Raw genomic sequence first — 19,647 nt, 5'->3', positions numbered from 1 at the left:
AACAAACACATTCAAAATTGTTCTTGTATGCCAATTTCTCAAGAAATGTATTCTGTATTTGATGCTGATTGGACACTTGAAGAGGACCCTAAGCCTCTTCTCCATAGGGGGGAGGGGGGAGGGAGGGCAACACTGCCATCTACCCTTTCCTAGGCTACATCCTTGGCAAGGCTGGATGTCCGATCAAGTGATCTGCGCAGTACGCTGCACTTCAGCCAAGATCACCTTTCCGCAATGGTGCCAGATCGTGCCAGACGGAGGGGTCAGTCAGTCTAGCCGTTGGTCGGGGCAATGGCTCGGACGGAAGTGAAGTGATGGTGCTGTACTGGAGTTGTAGGGTATATGATTGCGTGAGCTCAGTGCCATATCGCCCTTCGGCGGCGCACTCGACACGTAGCGTGATTTTATCTGGGCGTGCGGCATGGGTTCAGCTTGACCGCAGTTCGCATTACATCTGTGGCAGTTGTTTGGCCCATTTTATGGTGGCCGTGGGCTGGACGACTTATGCGCCGCGGCGCAAGCCCCGTGGCGCGAGAGCCGGCAGTTGGCAGCATCCAACGGCGGCTGTTACACTTTTATGGCGTCACTTATTTCAGGAGTCGTTCACTTTTGTTCTCAGGCGTCGTTGCCGCCGCTGTGTTGCGCCGACCTTTCTTCAGCTTTGCTTGGCAGCTTCCTGGAATTATGAGGTTTTGGTGACTATTGCATGGATTCGAGTGTGCGGAGTCCGATGACGTCATTTAAGAGAGCGTCTCACATTTGTACAGGGTTTTGAACTGATATAGCCGTTTTAGGATAATTTAGTGCAATTCACAGCCCTGTCCTTTTTCATATACAAAACCTGGTTCCTGACCTTGACGCCGAGAACTTGTGCAGACTTGTTCAAGGCCGCCCGGTCATGCATGACGTCAAAGAAACGTCACACGACTACTACCACCTCACTGGTTATACAGGACTTGAGGCCACGGCAGTTACCACCTAGCTATTCTACCACCGGCGTACACCAGCACATTTTGTGGCATAGCAGACTACCTTTAGCCCTGGACTAAGGTGATGCGTTTCACGCAAACTTCGATAACCGTGGGTGTTTGCGTTATGTAATACAAGAACATGCACAGTGGTACGAGTTATGACGGAAATAGGACTGGAAATCAAATGACTTGCAAAATAAAATCACGGGCAAGTATGAAAAACCACCGTGTGAAAGGGCCGAAACACGGGCACATACTGATATTCGGTTCCACGGACACGCTCCATTAACACACCGCCACCTCCTGGCAAGTTGAGTGATACAAGTGAGTCAGCTCGTCCACTTCGTTGGCAGTTTTCCACGGCCAATTTGGCAGCCTCTCTGACGTCAAAGAAACGTTCCATGACACAATCAAGCGATAACGTATTAAGGAGCATATTCACTAAAAATGAAATATTGCTGCCTAGAACAGTCCTTTTGCGCGTAAAAGCATTTCAGTAGTCATAAGCGAGCTTATTGCATTATGCCTGATCCTTGTCTTAATCGTTAAAATGTGGATTAGTGAAAGTTCGGGAATAGCCCAACCTCTAATTCAGGTCAAAACCTCCCACCAGGCTTCCGCCAATGTGTGTGTTGTTTAAACAAATGGTATCCTATTTTTGGAATGTTTTTAAACGGTTCGTTTACTGTCCACGAGGCTGGTGGCCTGAGAGGGCTCATGAGCCCTTCAGCCTACAGTGCTAGGCGCACGGTTCATAGTTACGGCAGGAAGGGGGGGGGGGGGAGGCGGGCAGTAGGAGCGCTTCCCCACGCAAATTTTTAGACTAGGCACAGCGCCCCCAACTTTGATGCGGACAATCTTAACGTTTTCGTTTACAGAGGCCTATGTAATGTTCCCGAAGATAGTCTCATAAAAATGAAAGTCGGGTAGGATTTTTGTTCATAAATTTCAGAACAACTTTCCGACACTTTTGTTTCCACCTACGCTTATCAATCTTTTAACGGACGCTGGTTTGGTGAGATGGATCAACATTTCAGCTTGGAAGAAGATGACTGCTTTGCGGTTTCCCGTCAAAATGACACATTGTCGTTAATGAATGAAATGCGTGCTGGTTCGTTTATAGGACTGGTGGGCTAAATGACCTGTGACCAACTTACTCCCTTCTTGGATTGTTTGTTAGGATTTTCCTTTTTTGAACACTAAGGTGCATGTGATTAGGTACTAATGATCTGCTCGGCACAAAAAACAGCATGTTGCCAGGATTACCTCAGCGGAACAACTTATTTGAACGGTGCTGTTATATATCCTGTTAGGTACGTGCTCACTAACGACAAGGTTAGTTGAATTACACCTGACCACTACCCACGTGACTTTTGTTAGTCCAACTAATTATGTATCCAACTGCTACCGTTTTTGTAAGAAATGAAATGAAAGAAGATAGTTTTCGAAAGCGTCTTTTTTCCTGTGACCCTGGTATGGTCCAAGGGGGCGTGGACGAAATATGCCATACTGTTCTCTTTTGGCCCATTCTGTCATTCGAGTCAAGGATCAATAAATATTTGAGAATGATGTTGATGATGTCGGTCCTCACCCTGCCTTTAGAAGATCCTCCCCTGAACTCATGTTATTACATTGCATGATCAAGCGATCGCCTCCTCCATGAACTGGATGCCATGACAGCATGGAATCACTACCGGGGTCAGCAGTGCACCGGAGGTGAACCAGAGTGTAAGGAACGAAAAACTATCGCGGTCACCGCAGTCGTAATGCGGAGTCCATGCGGGAAATACGTCTAGGTGTGGTGGATAATTGTTAGCATTTTATGACTATTCGCCCGTGATCATCTTCCACATTATATAGATTTAGGCTTTTTAAGGCTACCGGAATGTCTGGTATCATTGTTTTCTTTGTTACTTACCGTGATCGCGAAAGCGGATGCTATTGGTTGGATGATATTGATGCTGCACTTTGTTGATAATATATGCTTTCCTCTCTCATCGTAAGCACACAGCGACCTGTAATTGTACTATGCACATGATGCACAATAGGTAGGCTTATGAACCTCGGTCTTCTTTTTTTTTTACTTGTCTGGCTGAAATTTTAAAGCGTCAACATTCAGTGACGTTCATATGACAACATGCCATAACTTTGAAGTGGGGTTGGTGCAGGTACCCTCGGATGTTACAATGTGCGTACCCACGGTATGCCATCGATATGCCGAATTAGTCCAGAGAGGCTATACCATCGTCATCATGTACATATGACGCCACGGGGTTCCAGGTCATTTATCGCGCGGCAATATGGGATTTGGGGCGACTGGATGCAACTTCAGCAGGAGCAGGATCGGATTACGTTAATGAGTTCTGCGACAACATCTATTTTGGTCGCGACTATTGAACTTGTGCAGTTCGGTGTGGTCGACCATGGAACCCAGTGGGTTGGCATGACGGATGTGGTGACGCATTCTTGTGGGAATCTGGGCCTTGTCCGTTATGTGATGCAGCACTGTTGTGAATATTCTAGTTGAGTTACAGCCGTTCATTACCGAGGCTCGCTGAGCTTGCTTCATTTTTTAGTTCGTTGCCAAGGATGTAGTTTAACGGGATAAGTGGGGCGGAGGGAGAAAATTTTTCACCCTTCCAGAATATACGCAAAAAATTGTTTCTCCTCGATATCGCCCCGTTGCCGTCGTACCATTGAAACTGCACCCAGTGGCGGAAAAGCTACCGATTTACAGAATCTGGTCGATGACAAATGTGGACACTTTTTGCGGGCTGTGTGGTGAAAAAATTGCGAAAATGGGAACAATCTACAGCATAACATCCCAATTAGACAAAACTTAAAGTTTACTGCTGGCCTGTACTTGCTAACACTTGCAGCGTAGGCTTGTGTACAGCACATTTGGAAACATTGGCATTTCGCCGTAGGAGCAAATTGAACAACAAAATGTTGCCAAACATAGCAGCTTTAATCCGCACAGCTTTGAGCAGGCCACATAAATATTATATAAGCTATGCTACACCAGTGCTTGCGCCACAGATCAGCGGGAGCGCGATGTTTTTGACCAATGACCCTCCGATCAGTGCTTTTCGCAGATTTTCAGCCAAGACTCACTTTACATTCACACAGTGTAAAATTTCACATAACTCGGCCTTTCACCAGTCGTGAGAATCGTGGATGGCCTCGGCGCCTCGTGGCGAACGTGATCATTCCGCTGCGCAGCGTTTTTGATAATTGTATCAAGACCGATTATTTGGAATGGTTGCCACACGGCTGTGCATCGGCTTATTGCAAGGCTGTAGGCTGTTGTTGGTTATTGTTTTGTGTCGTGAGAAGCTTACCGGTTTGAAAGACGTCGCAAACCATTAGGCTTGCTGCTGGTCTCTTCTAAGGATCCCACATTTAGGGTGTCCCTAGTACTAGCGTTAAAAAGCCCTGCTGGTCTAAGAGGTTCCTTGTCCGTGGATACGCGAGCGGCAGCTTCAGTGGTCAACGGATGATATTTGAGCGACGCATGTCATGATTCATCTGGGCTTCCTGTTACCGAGAGGAAAAGCGGCTTTAGGGTAAAGGCCGGGTGTCGTAGGCATAGGCCTCATGCACTAATCGAAGCACCTCAGATTTAGCGAACTGACTAGTTGACAGGTGTAATATCAGATTCTTTAGATTGTCATTATACTGTACATTGTTCGGAATGAATGTAGAATAGTTGATAAAAAATGTCAAGAGTCAACTTGTTCTGGAAATCGAACATTTGTATTTTTTCTATGCTCCTATGTGCGGGACTATAACTCGCAGTAACACTTAATCCAAACAGGTGCGTTCCTTTTTGAAGGTGAGTGCAATAATGTGTAGTTCTCTGTGCGTTAAGCACATATTTATCATCTAGTGCATGTAAGGGTCGCCCCGCCGCCCGCACCGTCCGTTGATCGTCGATCGCCATACAGTGTTCCTAAAACGCATTCCTCCTCAAAAACAGAAATGCTGCGAAGAAGTTTTCCCCCCTTCTCTCTACTAGTCCTTGTTATAAAAAACAGCGAATCAGGGCGAGAGCTAAGCGTCGCACAACCCGGCGCCAGTGGTTTCCAGCCCTGCGTTGGACATCCGACCTCACCTGTGCTCGACACGCGGCCGCTCCAGTGTTGCACGTGCGCCATCCTAGTGCCGAACAGGCATCTGCTCCAGTGCTGGACACATGACCGGAGGGGTCATGATGTGCCGGACTGGCCTCTCATGTGCCGGCATGCTGCCAGCCCAGTGCCGAGCAGGCATCTGCTCCAGTGCTGGACACATGACCGGAGGGGTCACGATGTGCCGGACCGGCCTGACATGTGCCGGCATACGGCCAGCCCAGTGCCGAACAGGCATCTGCTCCAGTGCTGGACACATGACCGGAGGGATCACGATGTGCCGGACCGGCCTGACATGTGCCGGCATGCTGCCAGCCCAGTGCCGAGCAGGCATCAGGTGTGTCCAGTGCTGGACACATGACCGGAGAGGTCATGATGTGCCGGACCGGCCTGACATGTGCCGGCATACGGCCAGCCCAGTGCCGGACAGGCATCTACTCCAGTGCTGGACACATGACCGGAGAGGTCGTGATGTGCCGGACTGGCCTCTCATGTGCCGGCATGCTGCCAGCCCAGTGCCGAGCAGGCATCTGCTCCAGTGCTGGACACATGACCGGAGAGGTCATGATGTGCCGGACCGGCCTGACATGTGCCGGCATACGGCCAGCCCAGTGCCGAGCAGGCATCTACTCCAGTGCTGGACACATGACCGGAGAGGTCATGATGTGCCGGACCGGCCTGACATGTGCCGGCATGCGGCCAGCCCAGTGCCGGACACGCGGCCTCTCCTGGGTCTGACGGCCACCAAATTGGACATAGCTGTAGACAATTGAATAGCGGATCGTTTGGCATAACAAATTTAGATGTACCTTGTAAGGACGCTGACCTATGGGAGGTCAAAGTCGGGCCATGGTTTCAGCTGAGTCAATTTCTAGAGAGTCGTTCATTCTGATGCAACAACGGAGAGTTAGACGAAGCCACACATCTCTGAAAGGCTTTTTTAGGTAGCAAAAATATTGAATGAGCAAATACGTTGACCCAAGATCAGGCATAAAGGTCAGACCAACGTCAAAACCAACCTGTTTTATTCTCTAGGACTTGCTGTAAGGGATAGTTTCTGGTGCTCATTTCGAATTTATTGACAGTATTATGCATTATGCACCTTCCATGGACTTTTTTGAGGTTAGAACAGGTCATTGACCTGAAATGACCCAGGTAAACCTTTTTGTTTTTCGAAACATCTTGTCTAGCGATATCTTTGTCGCTTATTCAAGTGCAAAACTCAGAGCAGTATTGTATGATTTTGGTAAGCGTGACCTCCAAAAGGTCAAACAAGGTCGCTGACCTTAAATGGGCATGTGACCTTTTGCTTAGAAACAGTTATCTAGGTTCTGGGGGCACTTTGGAGACCAACCTGACATTTGACCTTGCTTGACCTTATTTGACCCGAAAATCATGACCTAGGAACCTCGAAATTTAACCTAAGTGAGTTCACGTACAGGTTAACACACTCCGTGAATATGGTGTTTCTGGCTGTCTTAGTTCCCGAGATCTCAGGGGGGGGGGGGGGCAAATTGACCTCCCACGCGAGCGAAGGGTATGCAGCCCTCAACCCGGGCGAGTGTTAAGTTGCAGACAATTATAATGCCATAATGCGAGTTTATGGAGCAAGCGTTTCATTCCTTGCCATACTTTTATAAGTTTGTGGTGTATGGACCTTAGGTCCTAGGTCCACATCTGAAAAATATGATGTGCCGGACATGAATGTACCCACAACAGGGTGGCATAGAACTGCTGTGTCCGTTATGACATGCACGCCGCCCAAATGCTTCCTTAAGAAGCGGCTGTTTTGGTCCGTGAGCGACGCTTAAATCAGAATAGTTACTATACACTGAACATGGTCGTCACATAAAGAAATAGTCGCAGCGCCCGAATTCCAAAGCAATCAACCGATCTCGCTAAGTACGGCTCGTCACGTGAACATTAACCTGCCATCCATGGTACCCAGGCCATGAAAAAACTTATCCATTGTTGGATTTGTTTTGTTTTTTATTGAGGGCAGAAAGTTTCCCAGGCGTGAATTATACATGCTAGAAATCTCAATATCGGGCATTATGAAAAGCTATGGAGTTTCATTTCCGACACTGCAGTTGTAGACATAGGCCAAAGCCGTGTTCTGAAACACACAGTAACGTACTTAAATTGACTTACGCGACTACTCAGCTTAAGGTAGCGCAGTTTGTAACGCCAAATAGGGTGTCCAACTGATAGCAAAGAGGTGAAGAAGACTTTTGATCGGTGGTTTAAACCATGTCAGGGTTCTCTCTCCAACACTGGCATTGCCCCGGTATGTCGTGACATAGTGCATGGAGTTTGTTATGTGTCATCTATAGTTATGATGCGGCCGCTGAACAAACATGTTCCTGCATTTCTCCGCGCATGCGAAGGCTTAGGTGTTAACCTGGCTGACGTACTCACCAACCTTAAGCCCGCTGCGCCGGCCACTCATGCACTAAGACGTACGCATTAACCGCCGGAGCTTTTGACATGGTCAGAAAATGATGCGTTGCCAAGCAACTAAACCTTACGAAATGAAAAGATTAATTATGTTTATAACTCACTGCACTTTGTTTTTCTCTGTTCTGTGTGGTTTGTCGCTTTTATAGTGTTAGTGCGATGGTCTCTGATAGATTTGCCTCCAAGTGACAAGTAAGGCTGTTTCCAAATTTCGTCGGCAACGGAAAAGACACTTTCCCACCACTGGCTGCACCGTGAGTGTTATTTTCATAAACACCCTGCACGCAACAGCAAAATATACTCGCTGCCGTTTAATTAAGCACTGAGACCAGCGCCTTAATGGCTCGTGTGCCGGTCGTACAATAAAGGAGTGCTGTAGCAGCCTCTGCAGCCTAATCTGAGGACGCACTGGCGGCATCGATCGCAGTATCGCACAGGGGCTAAAGTGCGCGAGTGAGGGTACTAGATCACACAAAATGGATGTATTCCTGTCAGCATCACGATAAAGTTCAAATACGCAGCTCATTTTCACCTGCCGGTCCAGCGTCAGCCCTCTATCGGTGACGGTTGAAGTCGGTACTGTGGTGATGTTTCTCACATGTTGACATTATTCACCCAGCATTGACCGGGGAGGAGGAGGGGTCAAATCTGCCCCCTGTCCAATGTTTGCGATAATTCAATGAATGCATTGAGGTATTGCTGCAAAATTGGCGGTGAATAATAAGTTCTTTGCCGTATTGTGAAAAACAACTACGAGCCCATAATAGGTCAAGCGTAAGTGACGTCATAGCGGCGTCTTGTTCGCCAACTTTGGACAGAAGCGCATAGCCGCAGGCAAATTGACACAGAAGCCAAAAGAAAGGAGACATTTTAAACACGAAAACTGCAAATGTAGGCCACTTATTTTGTCATTCATATGCCTTGTCGTTGTGTTGTTTCCATATTGCACTTTGAAGCATTGGGATATCAAATAACACAAATAACATTGACAAAAGTACATTCCACATTTCTTATCCTCAGGCTCAGAATTATGAAGATAAAACAGATGTCCTAGATACGACTATGACGGATGCCTGTACCAAGTTTCAAGCAATGATCCGTAACAATAACTGAGTTATGGCTTATATAGTAACCATGACTGACCTACATCAGCTTTACACGCAAACCGACGACTACGTGAGGCTAGTGGCGGGGTTGAAGGGCACCAGGCTACGCGACTGAGTTATGGCTTATATAGTAACCATGACTGACCTACATCAGCCTCACACGCAAGCCGACGACCACGTGAGGCTGGTGGCGGGGTTGAAGGGCATCAGGCTACGCTATCGGCAGGGTTAAACCGTCGAAAACAACGCAAAAATCGGTCCAACCGCTTATTCGACGCCGAGGTGATCCATTTGACCCTGATCTGAGAGAGTTCATAAACAAGTAACAGCCTTGCCCACTTTCATGATATCCAAAATTGCGGCTAAGCTCTGCCACTTCGCGTTTAGATGGTTCAGACACGTCAGAAAAAATGGACAAAAATTGGCACATAGACCAAGGTTTCAGTGCTCATTTGCACGGCACGTGACCTTGATTACAGACCTAGTACGGCGCACGCAGCCTAGAACGTCTTCCTTTTCAGCACGTTTGATCAGGGCGCTGTGATTTCACACCACAAGATACGTTTCTAAATGAAGTACGTTGTGGGGTCGGTCAGATGTTCCAAAGTATCATTCTAATATCTTTTCTTGACCTGTGACCTTAATGCGCACCTAAACCTAAGTTTGTTGTGTGGCCTGAGACTGCATACCACGGCACTTTCATTGCAATTTGAATTTCTGAATTCGGCCCAGCCGTTTTTGAGATCAGTGGGGGGTCAAATCTGCCCCCGTCCGGTCAATGGTGCGCCGTTGAGGAGTCCGGTTGATGTCGGGTTAAGTTCTGCGTAATGCCGATACGGGCTGTTCGACACCGTTGCTGAAGTATAATTAATAGAAAACGAGAACGTTTGCTGCACACACAACAGAAACCACGGCTTAACGGAAGCAGGCCGTGCGTTATGAGTGCAAGATGTCGAGGCGTCGGCGTGTCCGTTTGGTGTCCGTCCTCGGCATCGCGCCTGTCCGACGCCCCCAGCCGGACGCCAAGATGGTGATGGACGTCATCTCCCGGATGGAGGACACGGAGCCGTTCAGTGACGAGCTGCTGGCGGCCATGAACCGGCTCTGGCTGGACGGCGGCGTGCAGGAGTGCTTCGGCAGGTCCAACGAGTACCAGCTGAACGACTCAGCCAAATAGTGAGAGCAGACGGCATGCCTGCGGCGTCTAGGCTGCATGTGCTCACCAAAGCATATCCTTGTTGTGTGCGTGTGTGTTTTTTGTGTTAATTCGACGCAATCCCCCATTAATAGTTGAACAGGGGTACCTCCCCGTGACGTTGCATCAGTTTGGTTACAGAATGGTTTGGCTTAGCGTCACACAATCTGTGATGCGCATCCGCGGTGCAAACGGTGCCCGCAGTGCTTCCGTGGTAAAAACGATGCCCGAGCTGGTCTCTCAACTGTCATGTCAGTTACGATCAGCTATCCCTGAACTCTGCAATATGGGGCTGTGATGGAAGACTTCACCGAATCACGTTACCGGGCGGCGTGTGTCACGAGCTCCGACCCATGTCTGAGGAGCAGGTATGATGTGGACGCTGGACGTTGGCCCGTCGAGTGGCGTGCCCGTACCGACTGACGTCACGGGACTGGTGTCATACTCGAGCTCGGCCACTGACGCGACCTTCAGCTTGGACATACTTTGGCAGCGACCACCACAATGTTGATAGATAGGTAATGTTGATAGATCCCTTTCGGGGCCGTGCAACCCATCATCCTATACACGACCGATGTGGTCACTGCACTGTGTTGTTTCCTGCTCACTGCACTGTGTCCGTTGTTTCCAGTTTCCTGGATGACCTGGCGCGCCTGGGAGCCAAGGACTACCAGCCAACTGTGCAAGACATCCTGCGAACCCGGGTCAAAACGACTGGCATCGTCGAAGTACACTTCTCCTTCAAAAACCTCAACTTTAAGTACGTAGTAAAGCAGGGCCACGGCAGACTTCTTTTCCTTCACCACTTGAGTAACGTACTCTCGCAGGCGCCGTCTGCCTTGTCCATGAGGTCTGCTCTCTTGCACGATTCCTCTCACTGCGCACCTGCAAAGCTCATACCACTTCAAAGCTCAACACTGGTCCCTTGAGGCGGAGGAGGCACAATGTGGGTCGCACGCGGTCATACGAAATTTCAGGCTTGCTTGATTGGGCAGCCGCCTTCATCTTACGTAACCGGCCAGCCTCCCGTAGATCCCCCTCCAGCGAGACTCGAGACCGGGCCAGACAACGCCCGGCGGGCCGTGTCCTTCGCTAGCCCGCGGCGGCGATGAGCCGTGTTTTTTCTCTCCCGGAGGACGGACAGCGTGCGGTCGTTACGGCCCGGGCTAATGGAAGACCGGACCGCCGAGTCCCTGGCGGTGCTGGGCGGGCGTCCGCCTTCCGGGACTGTGGACCATCCGGCCGTTTTCGGTCGGGGCTGGTCCGGCGTGACCATGGACCATCGCGTGACGCTGTTATGTCCTGGGTACGAAAGCCACGAGCCACCCGCTGGAATTCGGCTGGGACGGTGTCAGGGACCCATGGCTGCCCACATTCCGTCGGCGGTGCTCCTTCCACTGCGGCCTGGCGGGGAATGCAAATGCACCATGCTGCGTAAGTTTATTGGCGCTGAGCTGCGAGCCGCCCCTAATCGCGGCGCTCCATGAAAATACATTGGGCCCAGTGTTCGGATGTGGGAAAACACGCGGTCTTTATTCCAGCACATTCGTATTGCGTAGCAGCCTGGGGGTGTCTTGGCCCTGTGTTTTTGTACTGTGATTAGTGGGACTATTTTAGTGATCAAAGTCTCAAATGTTGTTGCAAGGCACCGCCTGACCTTGAAAGAGTTTCGCAAGTGACGGGGAAAACGCCATCGGGAGATAATTATCAGGAAATTTTGCTTTAATGCATCTTCAAGTTTCCGTTCATAATTTCCCGATCACGACTCTGCATTGAAATGTGTGGAGTCGTTACTGGTTATCGCGAATCGGTACTTTTTGCCGTGGAAGAAATGACAAGAAATGCGTGTGGGTAGTAACACACGCGGCATTCCATCAGCAGTATACATTTCCAAGTAGTATAGCCCTTCCCCGTTGTTTGCATCCATCAGGCAACGGATCGACCCACTTCTTGCACCCAGGCGTCCCCCCCCCCCCCCCCGTCTCTCCTCGTTATCAGCGCGCTCCCACTACTGGCACCATTACCGCTGTAGCTCTTACAAAGACGAAAACGATCGGGTAATCTGGCAGTCCCGCACCGCGCATCCGAGGGAACTCCCGGCCACCTCCGGAGGAAACGTGTGCCGAGGCCGCAGGAAGCGCCTGCTCGCGTCCGTCGAGAGAGGGCACTGCTGTTCCAGGAGAGAGCTGCCACCCGTGAGGCCGGAGGGGTCGCTTGACGTTTGTCCACTTGTGGAATGACAGCTCACCCAGATGGAAAGATGACGCTCGTTTATGTCCGCAGGGAAGTGCTACGTTCAAGCAGGCAAGATGTTTACGTTCTTGTGTTATGAACTGTCTCTTACATGAAACGAAACATAATCTCACATCGGAAGGAATCTCCAGATCTTCTTTAGAAAGTCCCTGGGCTGCGTTCGTGATTGGGCGTAAGCACGAACGTTACACGGTTACCCTACGTTACGCTCAATGGAAAACTGACCATTCTCTACAACTTTACCCCTTGGTAACGCCCTGGCTACGCTGGACGAGCCCAATCCTTCTCCCGGTTACGCTTGGTTGAACACTACGTCACAAAAAGGAGCGTCAGTTGCGCCCTGATTGAGCCAGAGACTCGAAACAAATAACGGGTCATAAGAGAAAGCCAACGGTGTCCGGCTTTAACGCTTTAAGTTATGAAAAATTCTACCATGATTTTCAACCACATCAGAAGGTAACGTGACGTCGTCCGGCCCCATCTCGATGATGATGATGATGATGATGATGATGACCATGGGGATTGTTTATTTTCGGTCGTCACGGCTTCAAAGACCATTTCATGGCCCGCCTGTATTCAGTTTATGCGACCACCGCTCTGCTATGGGGGCATCAAAATGAAGGTATCAGAGCCATGTCATTCTTGAAATCATTTTCATATCGGGATGGCTTTAAAACAGCGCTGGCGAAGCCGCTTGAAATGGCAAGCATACGCAAACTATCGATCGAGGACGGGGCCAAGAAACTTCACGCTGTTAAGATATGCCACCAGTCGACCGCAGAGTTCTGAGTGAGGATCGTCGCACGCTCGTCTTCTGTTGCAAAAATGCGTACAACACGTATTTTTGGACGTAACGCAATGCAATTCTACCTACTCCATGCCGCTGGTTTGTTAAGACTATTCTGAGCAATATCGTCCACGGACGATGGACGATCCACGTTGTAGGGTAAAACGTCACTGATGTCAATGGCCACACTAGCAAACAGCGGAACGCTTAGAATGCTGCCTTGCGGGACTTCAGTACTGGATCGGAAACGTTCTGGACACGTGATCCCCAACCGAAAGCGGAAGTGCTCCGACCCCCTAGCTAGGGGATCGGCGCTTTGCTTCGGTTACGCTTGATCAAAGTCTCCTCTCCAACATAATATATGCCATGGGTGTAACCATGTGTCTGAGTTTGTGGTGGGGCAAATCGTTATTAGAGAGGTCAAACTGAAGTGCAATCTGGGGGGGGGGGGGGGCACCCTAACCTGACAATGGCATCCTAAATGGCAGACCGTGAAAAACTGTGCATCCTACGGACAAAATTGAAGGGGCCAGAATCCCCTTTCGTGATAAGTGGAGGACCTGTTTCTCCAGCTCTCCAGTGGTTGCGCCCCTGATTCATGAGCAGAGGTGCAACCGGACTCCTGTCCAGGACCGTGACTGTGGCCGGGTCCAGGACAGTAGAGGGGTTTTGATCTTGTTGGAGGGTGTATTGGGGTCCAATATATTAAATATGCATTCTTAAAGGTGTTGTTAAAGTCCAGGATGATTCGATTTTCTTTCATGGTGCACGGAACCCGGATTCCGTTATTGATACGAGCAAGTGACCATGACGCAGTGCTCGGCATTTGTACGTACTAACTAACTAACCGCTGTCCCCGGTGTGCTGCTGCTGCGCTGTGCCCTCAAGTCGAGACTCGCGGCGGCCCTCCGGGCCTTTGCAACAGCCGGACGTGCCGTGGACGGATGGCTGTGCTAGTTTGGGCTGCGAGGGATGAATGACACGTCACGAATTCGTGGATCACGCCATGTTACTACTGGTCTTTTCGGAATGTCATTCATGCAATTGCGGGCAATCAGCGTGGTTGTCACGGCAACGTGTTTTTCGAAGCTTTGTCATTGTCCTGGCATTGAACGTCACGTAGTGATCCGAAGATACAGCGCGTTGTTCGCCATGATAATCACGCGGGGCATGTCATATTTCTGTTATGCCAGGATGGCACAGCGCATCCTTATTCCCATAGGCTCTGAAATACACCCATGGGTATACGTGCATGCATGCACAAGTGCATTCGTAGATCGCGCAGAGTTCCGTCATGCTGAGTAGTGCTCTTCGACCTCCGGCGCAAGAGTTCGGGGGGTATTTGACCCAGCCGACACTCCACATCAACTCCACTCCACATTGGCTTTGAAGCGGCATTGATCAGAGAGATAGTAGAGCACGTCAAAAACAACGGAAAAGAATAAGGGGAAAAATATAATTCACATGCATGTACAAACAGTATCAGACAGCCCTATTACACAAAGGGATGACTTGGCAGCGCGCTAGCGTAAAACTTGTGGGATCCAGTCGCCTTGAATCCGCCGGTAACTGGTTCAGGAGACAGGCGGTTCGGTATCTGAGGGAGCGCCGTCCTACCACCGCACGCACCACCGAGGGACGCAGGTTTGCTGTCCTGCCACCGCACGCACCGCCGGGGGACACAGGCTTGCTGTCCTGCCACCGCACGCACCGCCGGGGGACGAAGGTTTGCTGTCCTGCCACCGCACGCACCGCCGAGGGACACAGGCTTGCTGTCCTGCCACCGCACGCACCACCGAGGGACACAGGCTTGCTGCCCTGCCACCGCGCGCGCCGCCGAGGGACGCAGGTTTGCTGTCCTGCCACCGCACGCACCGCCGGGGACGCAGGTTTGCTGTCCTGCCACCGCATGCACCACCGAGGGACGCATGTTTGCTGTCCTGCCACCGCGCGCACCGCCGGGGGACGCAGGTTTTGGTCATGCGGGCGGAACGGTCACAGGTCGGCGCGTCGGCGTTTGTTTGAAACAGGCATGGTCCACAGGCTTACCTCGCTCACCGGCTTTATGCACAGCGGTTACCGTTTGCACATCACATATGTGGCGAAGTATCGGTGTTGGTAGCTGATTATTATTTGCCTGGTCTAATTCCTCACCGGTGGTTGAATTTTTATCATTACACTATCTGACTACGGCAACTTCCCGAGCTGAATGAAGTTAGATGCAATGGTGTTAAAACGCCTCCTTTTTTACATACGACCATCGTTTTCAGTGGATGTAGATATCTCTTTCGGTTAACGGGCCCTGGGGCGCTGAGCACTGCTGAGACCAAATCTGGAGCTGACGTGCAGCGGTATCTTTTACGAACCGGATAACGACGTAGGCAGGAGCCATATTTAGTCCTGATAAGCAGAGACGCCATACACCGCCCGGGTACTACGTAAAGAAGTGCCGCGCCGCGAAGACGCATCCAGACAGGAAACCCGGGATGAGCACGGTCTCAGCTCGTGTACACGGAATTGCTCTGCATGCATTGCGCCGCAATGTATTTTAACAGGGAACCGCTGACCGCCTGCACCACTTTGGCTGCGTCGTACGGAGAACATGCTGCCACTTCCACCTCCCTGGCCGGTCCTGTTCCCCTACTCAAGTTTATGGTCGTTTCTTCCTGCCGAGAACCCAGTGGTCGACACTCTGTCGGCACCTAGCACCCTGCCGCGGATCTCTTGCATCGGATGACTCTTTCTGATGCGGCTTGTTCCAAAGCTCTGTTTTCCAGAAGGCACGCGATTGCCATGGTACCGTTCTGATGGCTGTGATATGATCCGCCGCATGCGTAATCTATACGGGAACGCTGTGGGTATGTGATCAGCAATCGCGTGAAGATCCAGCTCGTTGTTATGCACCCGTACTGATGAGTACTGAGGGTTACGCACCCGTACTGAGGAGTTCTGAGGGCTACGCACCCGTACTGAGGAGTACTGAGGGCTACGCACCCGTACGCTCTTTGCGCGGATGTGTGCAAGGGCGTTGTTTGACAGAGTGGATCAGCCTGCATCTGGGTATTTCCGTCCCGTTGAAATGTGTGAACTAAATTTAGCCTTCAGTTCCGCTACCAAATGAACTTCGCTCCGTCAAGGAACCGATGCGTATTACCAAGGCACTGCGTACTCGTCCAGGGGGGTCTGGTAAAAGATCCGAGCAGGACGCGATGGCGCTTTCAGACCGTCGCTGCCAGCATCTCACGCCGCGTCGGCGCGAAGCGGCGCGCCGGATGTTTGCCGCCGTCGCCGCCGCTCGTCACCGGAGGCGGAGTCGCCGCTCTCTGGCGGGTGCTTGACCGGCCTGCGCTGACGCCGGCAGACTGTTCGACGTGGGCGGTCAGCGGTCCGAGCGGAAGAAGTGGATCCATTGCTTCGAAGACGTGACGGCCATCATCTTCTGCGTGGCCATGTCCGAGTACGACCAGGTGCTGCACGAGGACGAGAGCACGGTGAGCAGATCCTGCACAAGGACGAGGTCACGGTGAGCAGGAAGTGCTTCGGGACAATAGCACGGTGAGCAGGTGCTGCACGAGGAAGGGAGCGCGTTGAGTGGATGCGGCCCGGCCAACCGCAGTCATTGTGCTGCCGTTCCGCTGCATTAGAACGGACCAAGGACTAGGTGATTGCTGTTTTGCTGTGGCTGTGATGGCATGAGCGAGGCCATGGGCGGGTTTTGATTTCTTCCGCAAGCATTAGCTTAAAATTTGAATTGCCGGGGACCTTCCCCTTAGCAGCAACTTTGTGTAAGTCAGAAAGTGGAAATCACAGGTCGTGGGAAGTTTGCCCATGCTTATAGAAATAGCATGTAGGATACCACAAATCATGCGATTAACGTTTGGTTCGCGTTGCAGAATCGAATGCAAGAGAGCCTGAAGCTGTTCGACTCCATTTGCAACAACAAGTGGTTCACCGATACGTCTATCATTCTTTTCCTCAACAAAAAGGACTTGTTCGAGGAAAAGATCAAGAAATCGCCGCTCGCCATTTGCTTTCCCGAATACCCCGGTGAGTGCGTTCTCACCCCGACCTCCTTCCCGAATTCCCTGACGTCCGGCTCGGGGTATCCCGCCGGTGTGTACATTCCCTGACGCGCGGCTGGGGTATTCCGCCGGTGTGTACCTTTCCTGACGCGCGGCTCGGGGCATCCCGCCAGTGTGTGCCACCCCTGACGCCCGGCTCGGGGTATCCCACCGGTGTGTACCTTCCCTGACGTCCGGCTCGGGGTATCCCGCCAGTGTGTACCTTCCTTGACGTCTGGCTCGGGATATCCCGCCAGTGTGTGCCTTCCCTGACATCCGGCTCGGGGTATCCCGAAGCTGTGTACCTTTCCTGACGTCCGGCTCGGAGTATCCCGAAGCTGTGTACCTTTCCTGACGTCCGGCTCGGGGTATCCCGAAGCTGTGTACCTTCCCTGACGTCCCGCTCGGGATATCCCGCCAGTGTGTACCTCCCCTGACGTCCCGCTCGGGGTATCCCGCTGAGTGTCGTCCAGGGCACTGCCCACCTGAGACTCCTCCGGGCGGAACTGCCTCGTTAGTTCTGCGGCGCATGGCTTTTCAGAATACCACGAGAGCAGCTTCCAGAAATGAGACGTCTCGGTGTCGTTTCTCGGAACGGCATGTTCAGAGCGGCTCCATGCGCAGGGGTTGAAGCTGCGGCAGGCCTTCGTGGCCGAACTTGGTGTCGTTTGAGCGTGTGGTCGGCGTGCGCATGCGTAATGGGGCTGACGAGATGAGGTGGAGGACCGACGTGTTAAAGCTCGATACCGAGCGTGACGGGGCCAAAGGGTTTCCGTCACGCGGTAGGGGACCAGGCGTGAGGGGGTGCGAGGGAGTGTGTGGCGTGATACGAAGGCTGGCATGACTGTGCATGAGACATGCCCACGTCATGCCTCGGGCGTACGGTACGATTAGACGGGCAAGGCACGAAGAGAGAGAGAGAGAGAGAGAGAGAGAGAGAGAGAGAGAGAGAGAGAGAGAGAGAGAGATGTATATATATATATATATATATGTATATATACACACACATATATATATATATATATATATATATATATATATATATATATATATATATATATATATAGAGAGTTAGAGAGAGAGAGAGAGAGAGAGAGAGAGAGAGAGAGAGAGAGAGAGAGAGAGAGAGAGAGAGAGAGAGAGAGAGAGAGAGAGAGAGAGAGATATATATATATATATATATATATATATATATATATATATATATATATATATATATATATATATATATATATATTGGCATCGTTATCCGACGAGGAGCTCAGACGTACGGCCGCTGTTCCCTCAGGTGCGCAGGAGTACGGCGAGGCGGCCGCCTACATCCAGGCGCAGTTCGAAGCCAAGAACAAGTCGACCAACAAGGAGATCTACTGCCATATGACCTGCGCAACGGACACGACCAACATCCAGTTCGTCTTCGACGCCGTCACGGACGTCATCATTGCCAACAACCTGCGCGGCTGCGGTCTCTACTGAGGCCGCTGCGTTAAAGCCGCCAGCGAGCGCGCCATCTGCTGGACTCTCGAGCAATAGCGCCCTGCGCGGCTTGCCGCCAGGGGCGCTAGTGTTTGCGGGCGTAGCTCTTCGGACTCAAGCTTGGTTGGCGGTGGACGTGTTGGCGTGCCGGTACTAGTCATGCCAATGTGCTTACATGCTGATTTATTTATGTCTTGATGACTGTGTGTGTAGGTGTGTGTGTGTGTGTGACTGACTGGCTCAAGCGAAACTTGCGGGCCGTGCTTGCTGAAACGTAACCACTCGGAAGTACTGTGGAGTTTGTCAAAAAATTGTCCTGCCTGGTCATCGCCAGGCGGCAGCACGATGGCAACCAAGTCCGCGCCGCAACGACAGTCGAACAAACCTTGATCTCTTTATCACGGATAGAGATTACTGTTACCTTCGACCCATTTGAATTGGCACGCAGCCACCGGCTCAACCGACTTGTTTGTTATTCACCGCGTTAGTTCGAAGGGCTCCCTTCCGTCTGGCACTGCACAAATGCGGCTGGGCCGGCGGTGCTCCGTTCGGACGCCGCGGTGCTGCCGGCGTCCGGTGGTGGTACCTCACTCCCCGTCTGGTGGCGCCACTGGCACCATGGCGTTCGGATCGCGCGCCGACGCGCCGATTTCGTGTGAATAATCCCCTTTCGGGCAGAAATCGATTCACTGACAACACACGCCAGCCTCGGGCGAGTTATCCGCTGCTGATACCTACAGCTATCTGAAGAAGCGCACGCCAAATAGACTAGTTCTGCGTTCTGGTTGGCTGTTGTCGAACCATCTGCAGTTTGCAAACACTGTCGCCTTCCTAAATTCACGTGAATACTGCACTGACGTGTCAAGAGAGCCGATCAAAAGAGCTAGTCCGGAATGAATGGCAAGAAATTTAGATTGCCTCTTCCCTTGAACATTGATTTGTGCCTGTTGACGCGGGATTAGGTAAGTAATCCCGCCAGTGATGAAAGCGCAGTTGTGGTCGGAGAAACTCTGTGTGGCTGTTTGTGTGTATTATAGTATATGAATAGATTGTTACATGCAATCGTTAAGAACAAATTACCATCAGTACCTACCTGTGCTTGCTGTTATCGCGTCATGGCTGGTGCACCTTTCAAAACGTGATCATTATTTATCGGTTTTGTACGCTTGGTTTTGCTGACTCTAAGCTGCGGGGATAACAGGGCACAAAAA

General features: G+C 51.1%; 1 protein-coding gene across 1 annotated transcript; it reads left to right on the top strand.

Moving 5' to 3' along the window:
* Positions 1–9,679: 9,679 nt before the first annotated feature.
* Positions 9,680–18,829, top strand: LOC119099217 (guanine nucleotide-binding protein G(o) subunit alpha; the record flags this gene model as incomplete). Its single annotated transcript, XM_037222333.1, is given in 5 exon segments — positions 9,680–9,840; positions 10,491–10,619; positions 16,261–16,390; positions 16,793–16,946; positions 18,249–18,829. Coding segments are annotated over 5 exon segments (762 nt in total), but the record flags the coding sequence as incomplete, so codon positions are not given.
* Positions 18,830–19,647: the final 818 nt, after the last annotated feature.

This window comes from Pollicipes pollicipes, unplaced genomic scaffold (genome assembly GCF_011947565.3).
Source record: "Pollicipes pollicipes isolate AB1234 unplaced genomic scaffold, Ppol_2.1 Scaffold_4740;HRSCAF=5597_pilon_pilon_pilon, whole genome shotgun sequence".
Lineage (NCBI taxonomy): Eukaryota > Metazoa > Arthropoda > Thecostraca > Pollicipedomorpha > Pollicipedidae > Pollicipes > Pollicipes pollicipes.
The sequence above is the reverse complement of the archived record's forward strand: the minus strand, read 5'-3'. Positions and strand labels throughout refer to the sequence as shown.